This window comes from Hetaerina americana, unplaced genomic scaffold (assembly GCF_022747635.1).
Source record: "Hetaerina americana unplaced genomic scaffold, ioHetAmer1.1.p SCAF_425, whole genome shotgun sequence".
NCBI classification, from domain to species: domain Eukaryota; kingdom Metazoa; phylum Arthropoda; class Insecta; order Odonata; family Calopterygidae; genus Hetaerina; species Hetaerina americana.
In genome coordinates this window covers 98641-115393 of record NW_027287014.1, presented here as the reverse complement: position 1 = coordinate 115393, position 16753 = coordinate 98641, and the positions used below count along the sequence as shown (strand labels likewise).

The 16753-nt window shown below is 42.4% G+C and overlaps 1 protein-coding gene across 1 annotated transcript; it reads right to left on the bottom strand.

The window, feature by feature from the left end:
- Positions 1–4736: 4736 nt before the first annotated feature.
- On the bottom strand, positions 4737–16265 carry LOC139692868 (carbonic anhydrase 13-like). Its single transcript, XM_071591175.1, has 7 exons — positions 16121–16265; positions 11753–11821; positions 11224–11394; positions 8490–8634; positions 7373–7478; positions 6812–7036; positions 4737–4841 (listed from the first exon to the last, which is right to left on the bottom strand). The coding sequence occupies exons 1-7, from the start codon at positions 16263–16265 to the stop codon at positions 4737–4739; spliced, it is 966 nt and encodes a 321-aa protein (XP_071447276.1).
- Positions 16266–16753: the final 488 nt, after the last annotated feature.

Genomic DNA, 16753 nt, shown 5'->3' with positions numbered 1-16753 from the left:
TAAGCAGCGGCATGTGGCCCGCCACAGTTACAACAGTAGCTAGGGCTATCAGCGGGAAGAGGGCATTTAGATTTGAGGTGGTTCTGACCACATTTCCTACAGCGGACAGGTATACGACAGTAATTTCTGGTATGGCCAAACCTCTGGCATTGAACACATTGGGCAGGGTCCGTGGATGGTATGAACTCCTCAACTTTGATGTCGATACCACAGTACGATTTCAGCTCAAGTAGGTCGCACTCACGGGAAGGGTCCTCTAAGGATACTTTAAGGTGGGTAAAGGAGGTGGAAGTGGATTGTAGGCCTGACTGGATTTTAAGTATTCCCCTAAGAGTGAAGCCGGCTTCATCTAGATCTTTAGCGACCTGTTCAGTTGGGGTAATCGGCGGGATGCCTTTGATTAGGAAGGCACGCCTTCTTTCCGCAGGAGTTGGGTTGGTAAAATAGGGAAGGTTATTTGAATCAGGGAATGTGCAGTCGTACCGACTGGGCGCTATTTAAGTGCCTTTTAATATTTAAACGCGACCCAAGTTCCGACGCGTTGCAAAACGTCTAGACACTAAGTTCAACGCTCCTGGCGGCAGCAACCCAAAGTGTCCCTCGTACGTCCGATAACGTTAATCGAGCACCTGTCCCTTGTTTGAATGGGGAATGCGACAGGGCAACCCGGACGAGAAAAATAGCGTTGAATTCCGCCTCCTTCGAGCGCGATCTCAAAAGGCCGTTGAGGAGCCAAAGAAGACTTCCTGGAGCGAATTCGTCTCTACCATTACCATCGAATCCCACTTGTTCGGGTATGGGACAAAGTGAAGAAAATCTCCGGGTCCAAGGGCTCCTTCTTAATCTCGCCATTGTTTATAGCTGGCCGGGCGGTTACTTCACCCTCTGAAATAAGCGAAATATTCGCCAGGCAAACTGCAGAGACGAGGGCTATGCCGCGGACTTTGTAAACATAAAAATGCGATGCCAGAGAGTCCTTCTTAATTTCGGTGAAGCTCCAATACCGGCAGATTACAATGTGCCCTCCTCGTCCTGGGAGCTTAAATCCGCCATCCAAGACTCCCATAACACCTCGCCACGTGCGGACCGAATCCGCAACGCTTTCCTCCAGAATATTCCGGAAACAGCGATTGTGGAGGTCCCCTCAACCCCTGAGGATACCCTCAACCAACTTTGGAGCGAGGGTAGTTTCCCAAATTTATGGCGAGAGTCCGTTGCAATACCAATTCCAAAACAACGCAAGAACAAAAATGACCCGAATCGCTATCGTCCCATTATCATCTCTCACCAGCTGCCAGGGCAAGGTGATGGAAAGGATGGTAACCCGACGTATGGTTTGTTGCTTGGAGAGACACGTGCTCTCCGACGCTTAGTGCGGCTTCGGCGTGGGACGTCCACGGCAGACCATCTGGTGCGCACAGACAGCTTCATCCAGGAAGCCTTTCTCCTGCGTCAACACGTCGTTGCAGTCTTCTTTGACCTGGAGAAGGCCTATGATAGTGTGTGGCGACGGAAAATCCTTAACACGTTGATCGAGTGGGGAAGTAGAGGCAAATATTACGATATTTACCAGGAATTTTTTTAACCGCTTTTTTAAAGTAAGGACTGGTAGTACTTATCCCGATCCTTCACACCAAAGATCGGGGTACAAGGGATCAGTGCTGAGCGCGACGTTATTTGCCGTGGTCATCAACGACGTCATAAAATGCATAAATGCTCTGGTGATGGCTCTATGTGGACTACGTGCCCATATTATTCCGGTCGACACGACTGACCAACGCCTCTAGGCAAGCCAAAATTACTCTAAATAAACTTGGAGAGTGGTCCCGGATTTCGTTTCCCCACGGAGAAAATTCACTCTATCAAACAACTTTTCGAAATCTACGAAACTAGCAAATACCTCCTGGTTGTATTCTATATTCCTCTCGATTAATAATTTCATTACTGCAATGGCATCACGCGTACCTCTCCCCTTCCTAAACCCAAAAAGATCATCCCCCAAATAATCATTCGCCTTACTCCCTATCATTTTGTTTATGATCCTTAGAACAACTTTAGCTGCGTGAGACATCAAACTTATTGTCCTCTAGTCCTCATATGATGTAGCTTTTACTTTTTTCGGAACAGGAAGTAAAACTGATCTCACAAATTCTGCCGGCCAGATTCCTTCCTCATAAATTCTACAAATGAGCCCATATAGCCTTCTCCTCCCACATTTTTCTAAACATTACAGTAGTTCCGCGGGAATGTTATCCAATCCCATAGCCTTCTTTAGTTTCATCTCTTTTAATGCCATTTATATCTGGTCGTCGATTATGCCTGGAACTAAGCTATCTTCCTCTACGTCATGTCCCTTTTCTATGTCTAACATTGATGCCCTATGCTCTTTACCATACAGTTCTTCTATACATTCCTTCCATCTTCCTTGGATTTTATCTGTGTCAACTATTATCTTACCCTTATGTAATTTATTTTCAATAGTTTGTACTTCATTTTACCTATCTCAGTGTGTACATTGTTCCATTGTCTCCGCTCATCCATCTTTGTGATCATCTCGTCCGTGATCCATGGTTTCCTAGTCCTTTTCGCGTTAACGGTTCCAAGTGTCTTTTGCGGCTTTCGATAACCCTTTCTTGATACTTTCCCATTTTTCTTCGAGAGCTCTTAGCTGGTTACCATTCTCCATGATTTCCTCTACCGCCCTTTTGTACTCCTTCCTTCTAAACCATTTAATGCTTCAACAGTCCATTTTCTAACCCGCCGCCCTTGCCTTTGGCGTGTGGCGGAAGAAGAGTGCAAAACGTATTCTTCTCTTCCCCAAAACTTGGACCAGGAGCTTTTGGCCAAGAAACGTGGTCATTGAGGCAGGGTGATAAACGTGGATTGGAGGCATCTGGAAAGTGGGTGCGGAGGAGGATGAAGAACGTGAAGTGGACAGGAAGGAAAACTAACGAGGACGCGCTGCGGGTGGTGTAAGGGGACGAGAGTGGATTGTCAGGAGAAATTAAAAAGAGGCAGGCAAGATTAATGCAAAGCACTTTGATTGGCAATGGGAAGCTGAAGACTGTGATAGAGGGGAGATTTTAAGGCAAGGGTGGAAGGGGCAGGAATATAATAGTGATTTTGAATGTAACGAATGTAGGAAGTAATTGCACCAAAATGAAGAGTGGTCCGCGGGTTACGTATATTTGATTTTCGAGTTATTTATGGCATAATGTTGGCTCTTATATCTCTCACTTATGCTGAAAAGGTCGGCTATTTTGAATGTTCAGTTAATTGTTGACAGCTGTTTTACTTGGACGTCTTTTGTCTTGTCTTCAATTTTTGGCTGTTCCAAAAAAAAGGATTGTATCATCTGTATCAATTTTTAAGTGAAGTGCGCGGACGCATTCCGAATGTTGACTGTGGCCTATGGAGAAGCTACCTTGTACCGCAGCAACGTTTGTTGGTGGTACAAAATATTCTCAGAGGGCCGAGAAGATGTGAAGGACGAAGTGCGTGCCGGACGCCCGAGAACGTCAAGAGCAGACGAAAACATTAATGAAGTGAAGTCAATAGTATTGGCTAAACCACCGTTGGAGAAGTTGCTGAGGACCTAAACATATCGATTGGCTGACGCCATTCGATTTTTACAAATGATTTTGGCCTTGACACAGGTCGCCGCGAAATTTGTACCAAAATTGCTCAATGGAAGCGCACGAGCGAAGACCAAAAACCGCGCGCCAAGTTCGGTCGAATGTGAACGTTTTGCTTCGTTTTCTTCGATTGCAGGGGGTGGTGCATGATGAGTTCCTGTCGCAGAGTAGAACGGTAAATAAGGAATATCACCCGTAAGTTATGCGCTATTTGCGTGAATCAATCCGTCAAAAAACCCTCGGACTTGCGGAAGAACAAAGCAACTTGGCACCCCTTGCTTGCTAATATAAACCCACCTTCGTTTCATTATGTCCGGCATGACTCCTTCCTTTCGTCGGAGGTAATTATTTTACTTGTTTCAGCGTTGCAAACCCGTATTCGGCCACCTCATGGCCGAATACGGTGTAAGTAATTCATGTTCTATGCCCGTATTTGCCTACTTCCGTACAAAATACTCTCAAGATAGGAAAGAAGCTCCATTTGCTCAACTTTTGGCATTTCATATTAAACAGTTAAAAGTAACCTTAGTAATTGTTAAAAAACCCCAAAAATCTCTTTCCATTGCGCTGATTCTAATCTCATGCTAATCATTAAAACTTTCTATCGCAATTCAACAATGAATTTTTTGAACACCCACCAACGGTGTGGTTAACTAAAGAATAATTATCTGGAAACCTAAGATATATATTTGAGATTTTCTGCAATATTTTATTCCTACTTCCAAGTCTTTCCGCGCAATTTCACCATTTCCTCCACATGCACGTTGAGCTGCACGGGTGATGATGGGCGCCCCTGTCCCACCAACATTCCTATCGCTGCTCATCCCGACATCCAATCCCCATTCACGCGCGTAAGCAGCCTGACACGTCAAATTGGATCATGAGCCATCTGTACCTCTTTAACACTCATGGTTTCATCAGAGCTACAGTATATCTTGATAAGTTTTATCATAAAAACGACAAATATGAATTCAACTGCGATGGTGGAATAAAGAGGTAAATGGGAATATATTAACACACAGTAATATTCTTCAATACTTTTCTTTATTTTACTTCTTTACAAGAGTATCTCTTGCAATTTATTTGACTTTACATCCTGCTTCAAGCCACGTAGTATACGACTCTGCCATTAAGACGCTGTGTTGGGCGGACATTCTTGATGAGAAGTTTCCCCTCTTCATCTTCCAAAAGTCGGAATCGCTTCAGCTAGAAAAGAAACATTTTAATGTATTATTGCGTGAACGAGGGAGCAGAGGTGGAAAGAAAGGCTGAGGAAATATAAATATAAAAAGATAAACAGTAATTTAATAATATTGAAATATTATTAATAATAATGGTATGTCTTTATTGGGGAAAGATTAGGATTTTCAGTCCCTTATTTTACCAAATCCCTAAATTGGATGAGATCTTTCCTTATTTTATGCGTATTGACACCAAATATATGAGACATTCGAGTCTCCATTATTTTTCCGAATTTTCACTCATTTGCATCGGATAGACGTGTTTTTATTGATTAAAACAGAATATAAATCATAACTGAACGTAGTTTAATCTCTCTTTCGCAGTAGAGCCTTGCGGAGGAAGGCTCTACCGGCAAACATCACTGCCGGGTTGAATATTTATTAGAAACTCAATTTCTTCTCAAGTGCATCGGATATAACATTCGACGTACTCGCTAGTAGGCTATAAGGCTATGAAATACTTCTTTAGAGTTCAACGCAACCCGAAATGAAGCTCTACCTAACATTTATTTGGCTTTCGGGCAATTCGAAATTATCGCATTGTGTTATTCACTGTGAGTAAAAAGTGTAACATTTCACTCGTACTTATAGGATTTTAAAAGTCTCAAACGTATTTCCTCCGATTGGCCATTGATGTCTAACTTCTGGTCTCATAACGCTTACGAGTTGCCAAGTCATCGCCATCTTGTAAACGAACGCGTGGCCATCTCGACATACCGTTTGGCGTGGCCCTTAATACAAGGAATTCAACGTTAATATCCTTGCGATAAATAAGCAGTTTCCCAAACACCGAGGGCCCAAGTCATTATTCATCGCGAACTTGACAGCGAATCTATAGAACCCCAAAGGGAAGACTGGTATTGTAATATTTTCTTCATCAATACTTCAATGCTAAGATAGGTTTGCTACGGTCCCCCATTCCGAACATATGTTCTGTGTTTTTTCCTCTCTTTCATTTCAATGTCTTGCCATCAGCGTTCATTTCAACTATTCTTCTAACTGAACAAATGTGCCTCAAGATATGCCGTATCCATTTTGCTCTTCTTTGTCGAGGGATCCTCATCATGGGCCTTCCTCTTCTGCTCTTCAAGGAGCTTCCTCGTCTTGTCTGTCCATTTATTCTTCAGCATCCTCCAGAGCCATGTTTCGGAGCTTCCGTTCATTGCTGGTCCACTTTCTCAACAATTAATTCCCTCCTTAAGGCCGTGTCGCTCTTCTGCAACCATTGCTCTATCATCCACGCACCGGAGCACTTCAATTCCTTCGCAACTCATCTCGACTCCTTTGATGCCCAACTCTGGTGCTTCTTATTGCCTCCTCTAGGCATGCGTTGAGTGGCGCTGGTGATAGGTTACAGGTCCTTTGTTAGCTTTGGTTCTTCCATTTCTCAATTGCATGGTGGTTGCCTGATTTTAGTGGAGGAGATCAATTCTTTTTCTGCCAGAAATTCGTTGCCTTAAGCGTAACTTATTGGAATTTATTCAACATAATCAAATGAAAGAAGTGACCTGGTACTTCCTTGATACTAATTACACTGATTTAGACACTACAACTAACCTTGCCGTAAATTATTTTATGCTCCAATGACAGCAGATATTGAAAATAACACATAATACCAGTCTCATGAATAATGTTCATTTTCATTTTAGCCCAAAACATCCCCAAAATGATTGATAATGGGGCATGGATCCGACCCCTCGTATTCCCCCCCTGCAATTTCTCATTTTAATTGAAACACTCATAAATATTGTTCCTGAAATTCCCGGGATTTCGGTCATTTTACTACGGTAAGTGATAAACATGATAATATTTTAAAGCCGGCATATTTCTGTACGTATGTTATAATTAGCCGCAGATAAAGTCCAAATACTTTGCCTTGGCTTCGTTAATAGCTGCTCGAAGCGAAAATGGTGGAAATTCCAAATATTTCCTCACCTGTTCCAGGGAGATATTTATGGGCTTCAGGCGCACGAGCCACGTGACGACCTGGAGGCACGGGGGGATCGTCAGAGAGCCTTGGTATGTGACGTACTTCCCCCGGAAGGGAGGGGCTAACTCTTCGAGCATAAATGGCTCTATCTGCGCCGGTGGAGAATTGGCCTCAGTCACCTCCTCGACTTTATCAAGCAGATTTTGCAAAGCGGTGTTCTCTTCTTTCACCTGAAAAGAAATGCAAATAATTCATGCTTTTAAATCTTCGCCTCAATAGCACACTCATAGGAAATTGGAAGGCGAAAATAGAGGAATGCGATGCCCTTCCGAATTACATTATAATCTAGGGATCTCGGGTTAGCTTGGTCAACAAAATTCAAAGGTATTTCTGATTATTCAAATGACTTCATTGTAAACCCTTTCGCAAGGAAACATGCATGCTTTTATCTGGACTTAAGGTATAATTTATAAAAATAGTTGTCTCTAGATTATCCATTGATTCAAGGATTATTGTGGAATTAAAGATTTATATTAGCACTTTATGGTCACCTTAAAAGATCCTACCTTGAGGAAATATCCTAAGACGGCCACACCATCTCTCTTCTTGAGCGCCTCTTCTAAAGACCCATATTTCTTCTTATAGTGAACCGCATGCATCTCTGCCGAATAGCTATAAGAGAATTTGAAGTTTGGAATCCGCTAAATACTCTTGAATCACATGATATCACCATTTATATTTGTTTCACTAAAATGAAATGTAATTTGAATTAGAAATAAAATTTGCATTAGAAATGTTGTTTGTTTTTTAGTTTTAATTATTTTCCATTTTAAATAATGATGAGTCAAGGTGATCCATTGATTGATGACATTTACTTAAGGCGGAGTTCTCTTCGACATCTCTCAAAAAATGTCATAGTCAAGTCCTCCTGAGGTACCATGTCCTAAGAGTTTGTTCTTTTTTTTTGCTTATGAAGACGGAAATCGTTTCTTCAACTAGCTGGTTAAACCATTCTGTTGATGTCTAGTCTTTCCAACCGATCTCGGTCATTCGTCTTTGGAACCCTTTTTCTAGGGAATTCAACCTCCTTTTCTCCCCCGGACCCTACCCTCCAAGTTCGATGATTTCGAAGCGTCTGCAGTCATGCGACATTCAGCCGGGTGGCTATCCGGAGAAGTGTTCCTCCGAATGTGTGAAATGCAAGCGTCGTACTTCACACATGCGGACTTGTCTGCACTTGTGTTATCAGAATGGATTTGAAATATTTAAGTTAGAGGATAAAATGAAGCTTTCAAGTGTGAATAGTTCGATTGAAAAGCGGCGGGGCCCTCACGCTGACAAGGATATGGATTCCCTAGTGGCTAGGCGTGCCATTCTCTGCGAGTGACTGCAGGAAGCAGATGAGGATGTCATGCTCTCTAGTAAGGTCCCACGTCATGTTAAGTTTACTATGGCAATAAATGGATTTCACCCACTTTTGTAGTAGTTATAACTTCCAAATTACTAAGAGGGCACCTAAATCCAGATCACGTCACAGAGTTTTCTTTTTTTAACCAAACTCGTGTTGTGCATATTATCAATGCTTCCAGAAAAATTCAATTTTTGGGATTTTTCGAAAAGTGTATGGTTTCGTGTGAAAATACGCCGTGAGCATTAATAAATTATACTTTGCATGGGGCTTACCTGTATCCGTTCACCAAATGCTCGCTGCCCTCTTCATTTTTTTTACCCCAGTGGAAATGAATCTGTGAAAATATGTAGTCGCCTTTCAAAGCACATCCAGAAATCCTTGGCGTTTCCTTCCTGCTCCAGTTTCCCGTCAGGGTAACTAAAGACAAAATCGTAGAAATTGAAGTAAATGCAATAAAAAACAATTCGCAAAGACGAAATATATGGCTTTTTTTCGGTAAGTGCTCAATTTCATCTCACGTGGATATCTCAAGTTCACCAGATGCAGGTATTGTGAGAATACTCTAAGATTGGTGTCAAATTATCTTAAAACGATTTTCTGGGTGAGTCACCGTTCTTCTTAGTTTGTCGGGGAGTAGATTTTTTAGAGAATGTTCAATCTTCAGCTAGACTCCAGGCAAATAGCTCACTGCCCTCGACTAACGGTATTATCGTGGAGGACTCGTATTGTGTGAAAAAAATAAGGAGGATGGGGAAAAATAAGTCAGTGGGACCGGATAATACATCAATTGACATTCCAAAACTGGGTGATATCGCAATAGCTTTGTATCTGAGTCATCTGTTCAAAGTAACTTTAAATAATGATGCCTTGCCCAATGATTGGAAAAAAGCAAATATTACACCAATTTTGAAGAAAGGGGATAAAATAATAGCCAAAAATTATAGACCGGTAAGCATAACCTCAGTTGTTTGCAAAATAATGGATAAAAGAATCGCTGACTGCATTCGAGAATGGTGGACAACAGATAGATGGCTATTCAAACACCAACATGGGTTTAGAACGGGATACTCGAAACGAAGCTTTTCCGATTTATCCAATATATCGGCGACGCAATAGGCGAAGGAAAGGATGTGGATGCAGTAATTGTTGATATTTTGGTAGATTTTGACCGAGTGTGTCAAGATAAATCATTGTTAAAGTTGGATTCGTCACCAATGGATTTTAGGGTAAAACAATGGATAAAAAATTTTCTTAGAGGCAGAACTCAAAAAGTACAATTAAGGGATACATTTTCAAATGAGGCGAGCGTTTTAGCAGGAGTTCCACGGGGCAGTGCTCTAGGGCCATTACTCTTCCTAATTTACATAAACGATCTAGCAAACAATTTACATTCCCAATTAAGATTCTTTGCTGATGACTGCATTATATACAGACGGATAGCGCAGAGAATAAAGGACCGCGTTGGTGACTGGATTACAAATTATAATATGGGCATTAATATAAGTAAAAGTAAGCATATACATTTTTCAAATAAAAAGAATGCAGAAAAGGAAATTCACACCCTCTTTGGAGAAATAATCCCATGTACCAGTCAATGCAAATATTTAGGCATTTACTTGACTAGTTCTAGCTAACTTAAGGAAGGGAACAGTTGGCACACTTGGCCCTGCCTCTTATATCAGGCAGTGCCCCACACACCTCAATATCAGAATCAACAACCACCGAGCCTCATGCAAAAACTCTTCCCAAAATGCATCATTTCGGATTCATGAATCCGAAAACATGCGTACATTCCCAAACCTTCCTCTAACGCGGAACCCCACCCTCTTTCAATTTGTACCACATACTTCCCAGGCTTAGAATCTCTACGATCAATCCCAAAAGACCTCTAACTTATCCTAAAAAATCATAATGCCACCACCAACCTTTTTCCCAAATGTCCCTCAGTTACTTTCAAACGACCCGCCAACCTATCCGATCTCCTCAAATCAACCAATCCACTCCTTAAATCCCTAACCCATCCCAAAACCACTCCCACGACATGCAATAAACCCATATGAAAAACATGCCCTATTTTCAAAACCAAAATCCCATCCCTCTCCCACCCGCTTTTTAACTCTCTCCCACCAATTCCCTCCTCTACTTGCACATCTAGCAATGTAGTGTACCTTCTGAAGTGCCAACTTTGCCCTGCCTATTATATTGGGCAGTGCACAACACCCCTCAATATCAGAATCAACAACCACCGAGCCTCATGCAAAAACTCTTCCCTAATTGATATGCTCCCTATCCCCAAACACGCCTCCGAACACCACACTCCCTTTGATAAATGCTATAGTGTATCCATCATAACATCCCTCCCACCCTCTGATCCTCCACTGAAACTGAAAACATTAGAGCAATCCTTTATCTGGCTCTTGGAGTCCTGTAATTGGCCAGGAATCAATATTAGGCATTAATTACCCTGCTCCGAATATATTTTCATCCCCCTTCCACCTCCATCACCTTCTACATTTTCCCCACCCTTCTAACGCTGCCCCTCCAAACCCGTCCCTTCGGAATTCTCTCCCCAACTTCCCCTTCCATCCATCGCTCCAGCCCTCGTATTCCCTTCAGTTCTGTCCCTCTCTTCCTTGATAAAGGTGGTCACGACCACCGAAAATTCGAAAAATAGTGAGTCTCTTTTTTGTGTGTTTCTGTGTTTTTGTCTGTTTCCACTAGTGCTAAGTGTTATACATTATTATTCACGTCCGTGAGACTCTCAAAAAGTATTTTATATATATATATATATATATATATATATATATATATATATATATATATAATCGTATATAATACTTTTTGATATATATATATACACACACACATTATATAGTATATTGCATTATTATGGGCATATATATGTACTTACAATCTTTTCTTTGGTCGTAAATAACCATTTAAAATAAGTTTAATGTGCATCCGAAAGCTATTTATAATCTAGAGGACTCTCATAGAAATACGTACGTGTATGACCATTGTTGGATATAGCCATTTCCATAGGCTGGCTGTCATAATTCTTAAACCTCAACTCCATTCCTAGGCCAGTGAGTTCTTCTACCTTATCCATATTAATGTTTATTGGCGACTGTCTCTCTCCGCCACAGGTAGGGAATGTTTTGGGCCACGTCCTAGGCCCTGCAATAGATGTGTTCAAATTAATTGGGATTTAGTACGCACGATATGTCATGGAGATTCCATTGGGAATGAGAGATGCTGACATGCTTTCAAATTAAAAAGAATTTTAACCCCTTAAACATGTATAAATGTTTTTAAAACTTATTCATGAGTTCATTCAAACATTATTTTTGTTGGCAATGTTTCCTAAGGAATAGGAACAAATTTTTAATCTGCGGTCATTATTTTTATCTTTTTTCGAAATATTACCTTTATTTAATGTATTTATAACGAGTCGAAGATGTTAAATATAATTTCACTCATCTTCGTTTAAATATAACTATTGCTTTAGGAATTGATAACTTATTAAAATGTTTACCGTTCTCCTTTCCATATCCAAATTCCAACTCTTCTGTTGAAGTTGAGTCTGGTTCGGAGGAGGATGAACCTGTGAGCGAAGAATTAAAGGAATATTAGTCCTTTGGAAAAAATGGCTTATTTCTGCTATTAGCTAAAAGTTAAAAGAGTTGTACTGCTATAAAGAGTTTGACCAAATGAAAATTTTGCAACTTTTCAGGTGAAAAGAAATAATTGAAGAAATAAACCCTACTACTCCTGGTGATCCTCTCCGGTGATGTGAGTGTTAACCCCGGCCCCTCCGGCTCTTCCTTGAGCAGTATTACCAAAATGTGCGGAGCATAAACAACAAAATATCTACGTGCAACTCCCACGACCAAGAGCTGTCCAAATTTGATATTATAGCTCTCTCCGAGACTTGGCTGGCACCATCTTTCAGTGACAGTGAGTTGTTCTTCTCGCGCTCTCACTCAATTTATGGACGAGATCGCCCCTCTAGAGGAGGCGGAGTGTTACTCGCAATTAAATCGCTGTTTCTTTCGAAACGAAGAAAAGACCTAGACCAACTGTGGAGCGAATTATCATTACCCCATGTAAAGGCCTCAAAGGCCAACAAACTATTCGTTGGCTGTTTTTACCGTCCTCCCGCAAGTGACTTGAGTGTACTTGAAAGTTGCCTCGACTCAGTGTTTCGGGCCATAAATCTGGGACCTGTAATTCTTGTGGGAGATTTTAATTTATCTATTCGCTGGGAATCTCCCACGAACGGCCACCCGCTCAATGCCCATGACAAATTTTTTATAGAACACAATGTAAATGCACTCCAACTCCTACAACACTGTCTCAAGAGCACCCGTGATACGGCAACCCTGAACTGCCTGCTCTCGACCGCTGTGCCCGAGGCTATCACCCCCGGCAGATATATTTTCGACTCAGACCACCAGTCCATTGATGCCCATTTCTTCTTCCGTGGCTCCTGGAAATACCGCGGGGCTCCTCCCACTCCATCTGAGCCCTTTCTTGCCTGGTCGAAGGTTCGCTGGGAGGACGTCAACCGCTCCCTCGACCTTATTCCCTGGAGCGTCCTTTCCTCATTATCCCCTGAAGAAGGAGTGGACTTCTTTCGCGCTGTCCTCGAGGCCGTCATAAAAGACTTTGTTCCTCGAGTTAAGCCCAAGACAAAAAAATTCCCTTCATGGTTTAAACAGGATACCATACATGTCCTGGGTAACAAAAATCACGCTTGGTATCTCCATAAGGCCGTCCCTAATGTGGAAACGCGCCGATCATATGTTGATCTCCGCCGATATTCCAAATTCCTCATTCGCCGTGACTATGAAAACTACGCTCAGACTGTTTCCTCCAATATTTCCTCCAGCCCCAAAAAATTCTGGTCCTTCATCAATCAGCGCCGTAATCGTCCTCAAATTCCCGAAGCACTCTCCTATGGCACCAAAAATGCCGCGGGATCAGAGAGACCCAACCTCTTTCTAATTTTTTTTCCGATTGCCTGCAGCCTGCTTCTAACCTCAGTATTACCTCTGTCCATTCCCTCCTTCCTAAAATAAACCATTCCCTCTCCCACTTACAGACAGACTCCCGGGAAGTCTTTCAATACCTATGCAAAATACGCCCCCACCGCTCACCCGGCTCAGATGCTCTCAGCCCTAAATTTATTCGCAATTGCGCTTCATCTCTCTCACAACCTTTAGCCATCTTATTTAATCGCTGTTTTTCCCTAGGAACCTTCCCTCCTCAATGGAAATGCGCTAATATCATTCCGATACATAAAACAGGTCCAAAGAATGATGTTTCAAACTATCGCCCTATATCATTGCTTCCAATCCTGTCTTCCGTTTGTGAACGCATTATTCTCAACAGGATTTATTATTTCACCTCTCCCTTTTTATCTCCTCAGCAGCATGGTTTCCTCCCAGGCAGATCATGCCTGACAAATCTCACTGTCTTTCAGCACCACGCCGTCATGGCAATAGACAAATCAAGTCAACTTGATGCCATCTACTTTGACTTCTCCAAGTCTTTCGACGCCCTGCATCATCAACTCCTCCTTCATAAACTCAGCCAACAGTTCGGCATTCATGGTATGTTCCTTAGCCTTCTCTCTACCTTTCTCACCCACAGAACTCAGCGTGTGATACTCTCGGATGCTTCTTCCTCTTGGTCTCCTGTCACGTCTGGGGTTCCCCTGGTCAGTGTCCTTTGGCCATATCTTTTCAATTTATTCGTCAATGATCTTCCTTCCCAACTCCTCTCCTCCCAGGTCCATACACTACTCTACGCTGATGATTGCAAGATCTACGAGCAAATTAATAACATTTCTGACTGTACTCACTTTCAACTTGCCTTAGATAAAATTTCCCTATGGTGTGATACCTGGAGGCTTAACTTAAACCCTGGAAAATGCAACATCATGACTCTTGCTCGGAAAAAAACCCCCTGATGCTCAACTACTCAATTAATTCAACTCCCTTAAATAGAGTAACAACCATTAAAGACCTTGGCGTTTTAATTGACCAGAAACTAAATTACTCCGACCACATACAGACTTTAAAAAATAAAGCAATGTCCCTACTAGGCCTTCTTTACCGCTTCACAGAAATTAAAGATCCAATTGCACTCCATTCATACTTTTCAATAATTGTCCTTCCCATCATATCATATTGCTCCCCCATTTGGTCCACATCATCCCCAACTAATCTTAAATCCCTTGATTGCATCTCTCACTTCTTTGCCAAAATAGTCAAACACCGAGTCCCACATTACCGCAATATGTCCTCAAATGCTGTTCTGTCTTCCCTATTCATTTCTAGTCCCCAAAGCTGCAGACTTGAAGCTGATTTAAAACTCCTCCACAACACTCTAAACTCGACTATTGATTGCCCTGAACTGTTCTGTTTCTCTCCTCAACTTCAGGATACCAACCCAATCCACCCTCACTCCCACTCCCTACTCCATCTCTGCCTATTCCTAGAATATCTCTCACCAAGCGCTCACCTTTACTATTTCGCCTCTCCTCCCTTCTAAATTCACTCCCTCACACTGTCGACCCCTTTAACTTATCATGCAACAACTTCACCACCCAAGATTTATCCCACCTTTCAGTGAATTAAAATTTTCCCCTGTCCATGCTTGGTTCTCGTTGTTATTGTTATGTTGTTATTGTCTTTTGTCCTCTTTTATGTTTGTTATATTTTTCACTGTAAATTGGCGCCACTACTGTATGTGAACAATGTTTTAAAATAAAATAAAAAATTGTGTTTGCATATTTTTCACGCTTTTATAATTCAATTGCGTATGGCGTGGAAAAATGGAAAAATATGAAAATCAGAAGGCGTACACATTACAAATGGAGGGTCTCTCTTATCCTTATGAAAGAAAACACAAATTTGAGCCATATTGGAAATTTCATGGAAATTAATGGTTTCATAGGCATTCATATTTTTCTCACCAATGGTCCAAACTTCTATTTTTACAAAAGACGCCAGGGTGTCACTATTTAAGGTCCCATCTGCCATACCACATAATCCAATTGAAGTGCATATTGTTGCCTCTAAGAATCTTCTTTCGCGTTGACTAACTTTCTTCGATGTCATGGGCGAACTGATATCTGCGCAGACGTAGATGTAATGATTGAGCATGTAAAGCTGATGGCTCACCGCTACACGATGTAGAAGTGCTCTCCCAACGCCCTCAAGTAGCAGTTGAGACACCTGTCATAATATCTGACGCCATCGGGAGTCGAACTCGGCTCCAACGGCATGGCAGCCAGTAGTCTAATCACAGCAACAACTGTTCCCCTCGTTCATCGTTTCATTCACTTAGAATGCGCAGTATTTTTGGATTCTTTAGTTTTTGCCAGATGCTTGTAATCCCCCCTCGTTGTTCCCCCATCTCCATTTGCGACAATTTTATTCGTTCTAAAATAATTTACTACGCCAGAAAATACGTGTCGGTAACTAAAAAACTCATTAGATCCGCCACATAGTAGGAGTCCGTTTTGCAAACAACATACTGCCAGAATAATTAATAGAAATTATTGAATTAGGTTTGTATCCCCGAAAACATAAGTTTAACAAAATAAAAAGCCTTATCTGTAAACTTTTGAGGGTCGAGGGCCACATTGCTTCTACAAAACGGGGCCCTGACACGAAAGGGCTTGGGAACCCGTTACCTTTAGACATGCGCCGAACGGAATTGAACGCATGGTTGAGGACGTCAGTTACCGAGGCATAAGTACAAGGGTTCACGCGAAGTGGAGTCGCTCATCTCACGGGTCCTCAATTCGAACACCGGATATACGAAATACAGAGCGAATTGCGACCAAGTATGACTGAGTCCTACTTTCCTGGGAAGTAGGAGACCAAATCACCTGAAGAATCCCAGTGGCGCCCCGTCTCTTGGGCATGGTGTATCTCCGGGTGTTCCTCTGCCGGGGGCACATCTACGACGGCGGCGAGGGCCCCCAGGGTGGCGATGGTCACCGCCAAGGCGACCGCCCTCTGCAGGAGGATCATGTCGTGTGTCGATGAAGCGTCGGCGCCGGCCTCTCTTCTGCTTTCGTGTCCAAGTGGTCCCTCTTGAACCCCACAAGCGCCACACAAGACTCGGCGGCGGTTTGCAAGTGGCGATGATGCCGCGCTCCTGTATTTATATACGTACGTGCATGAATGTGCATGGAAGTGAGCCCGGAGCGTTCGATTTAATGAATTGATAGGGAGGGTCGATAACGTTTCGAGACCTACCTCGTCCAATCAACAATAAGTTTATTACACCTTCTGAATTGGCCCTCGCTCCAAGTTGGGGGTGGTATCTCGGGTAGGGGCTGATTACGAGCTGTGTGACACCACCCTTCGTAGTTGGCAATTCAGAGAAGGGATCTATCTGGCAGCTTAAGGGAGCGAGCGACTGCGGCTGCTTACTTCTATTGCCTCTTTATCTTCGTCGTTTCCTACTCTCTAATGAACTAAAAATTCCATGCGGAAAAGCAAGGCGTCTTCTTTTG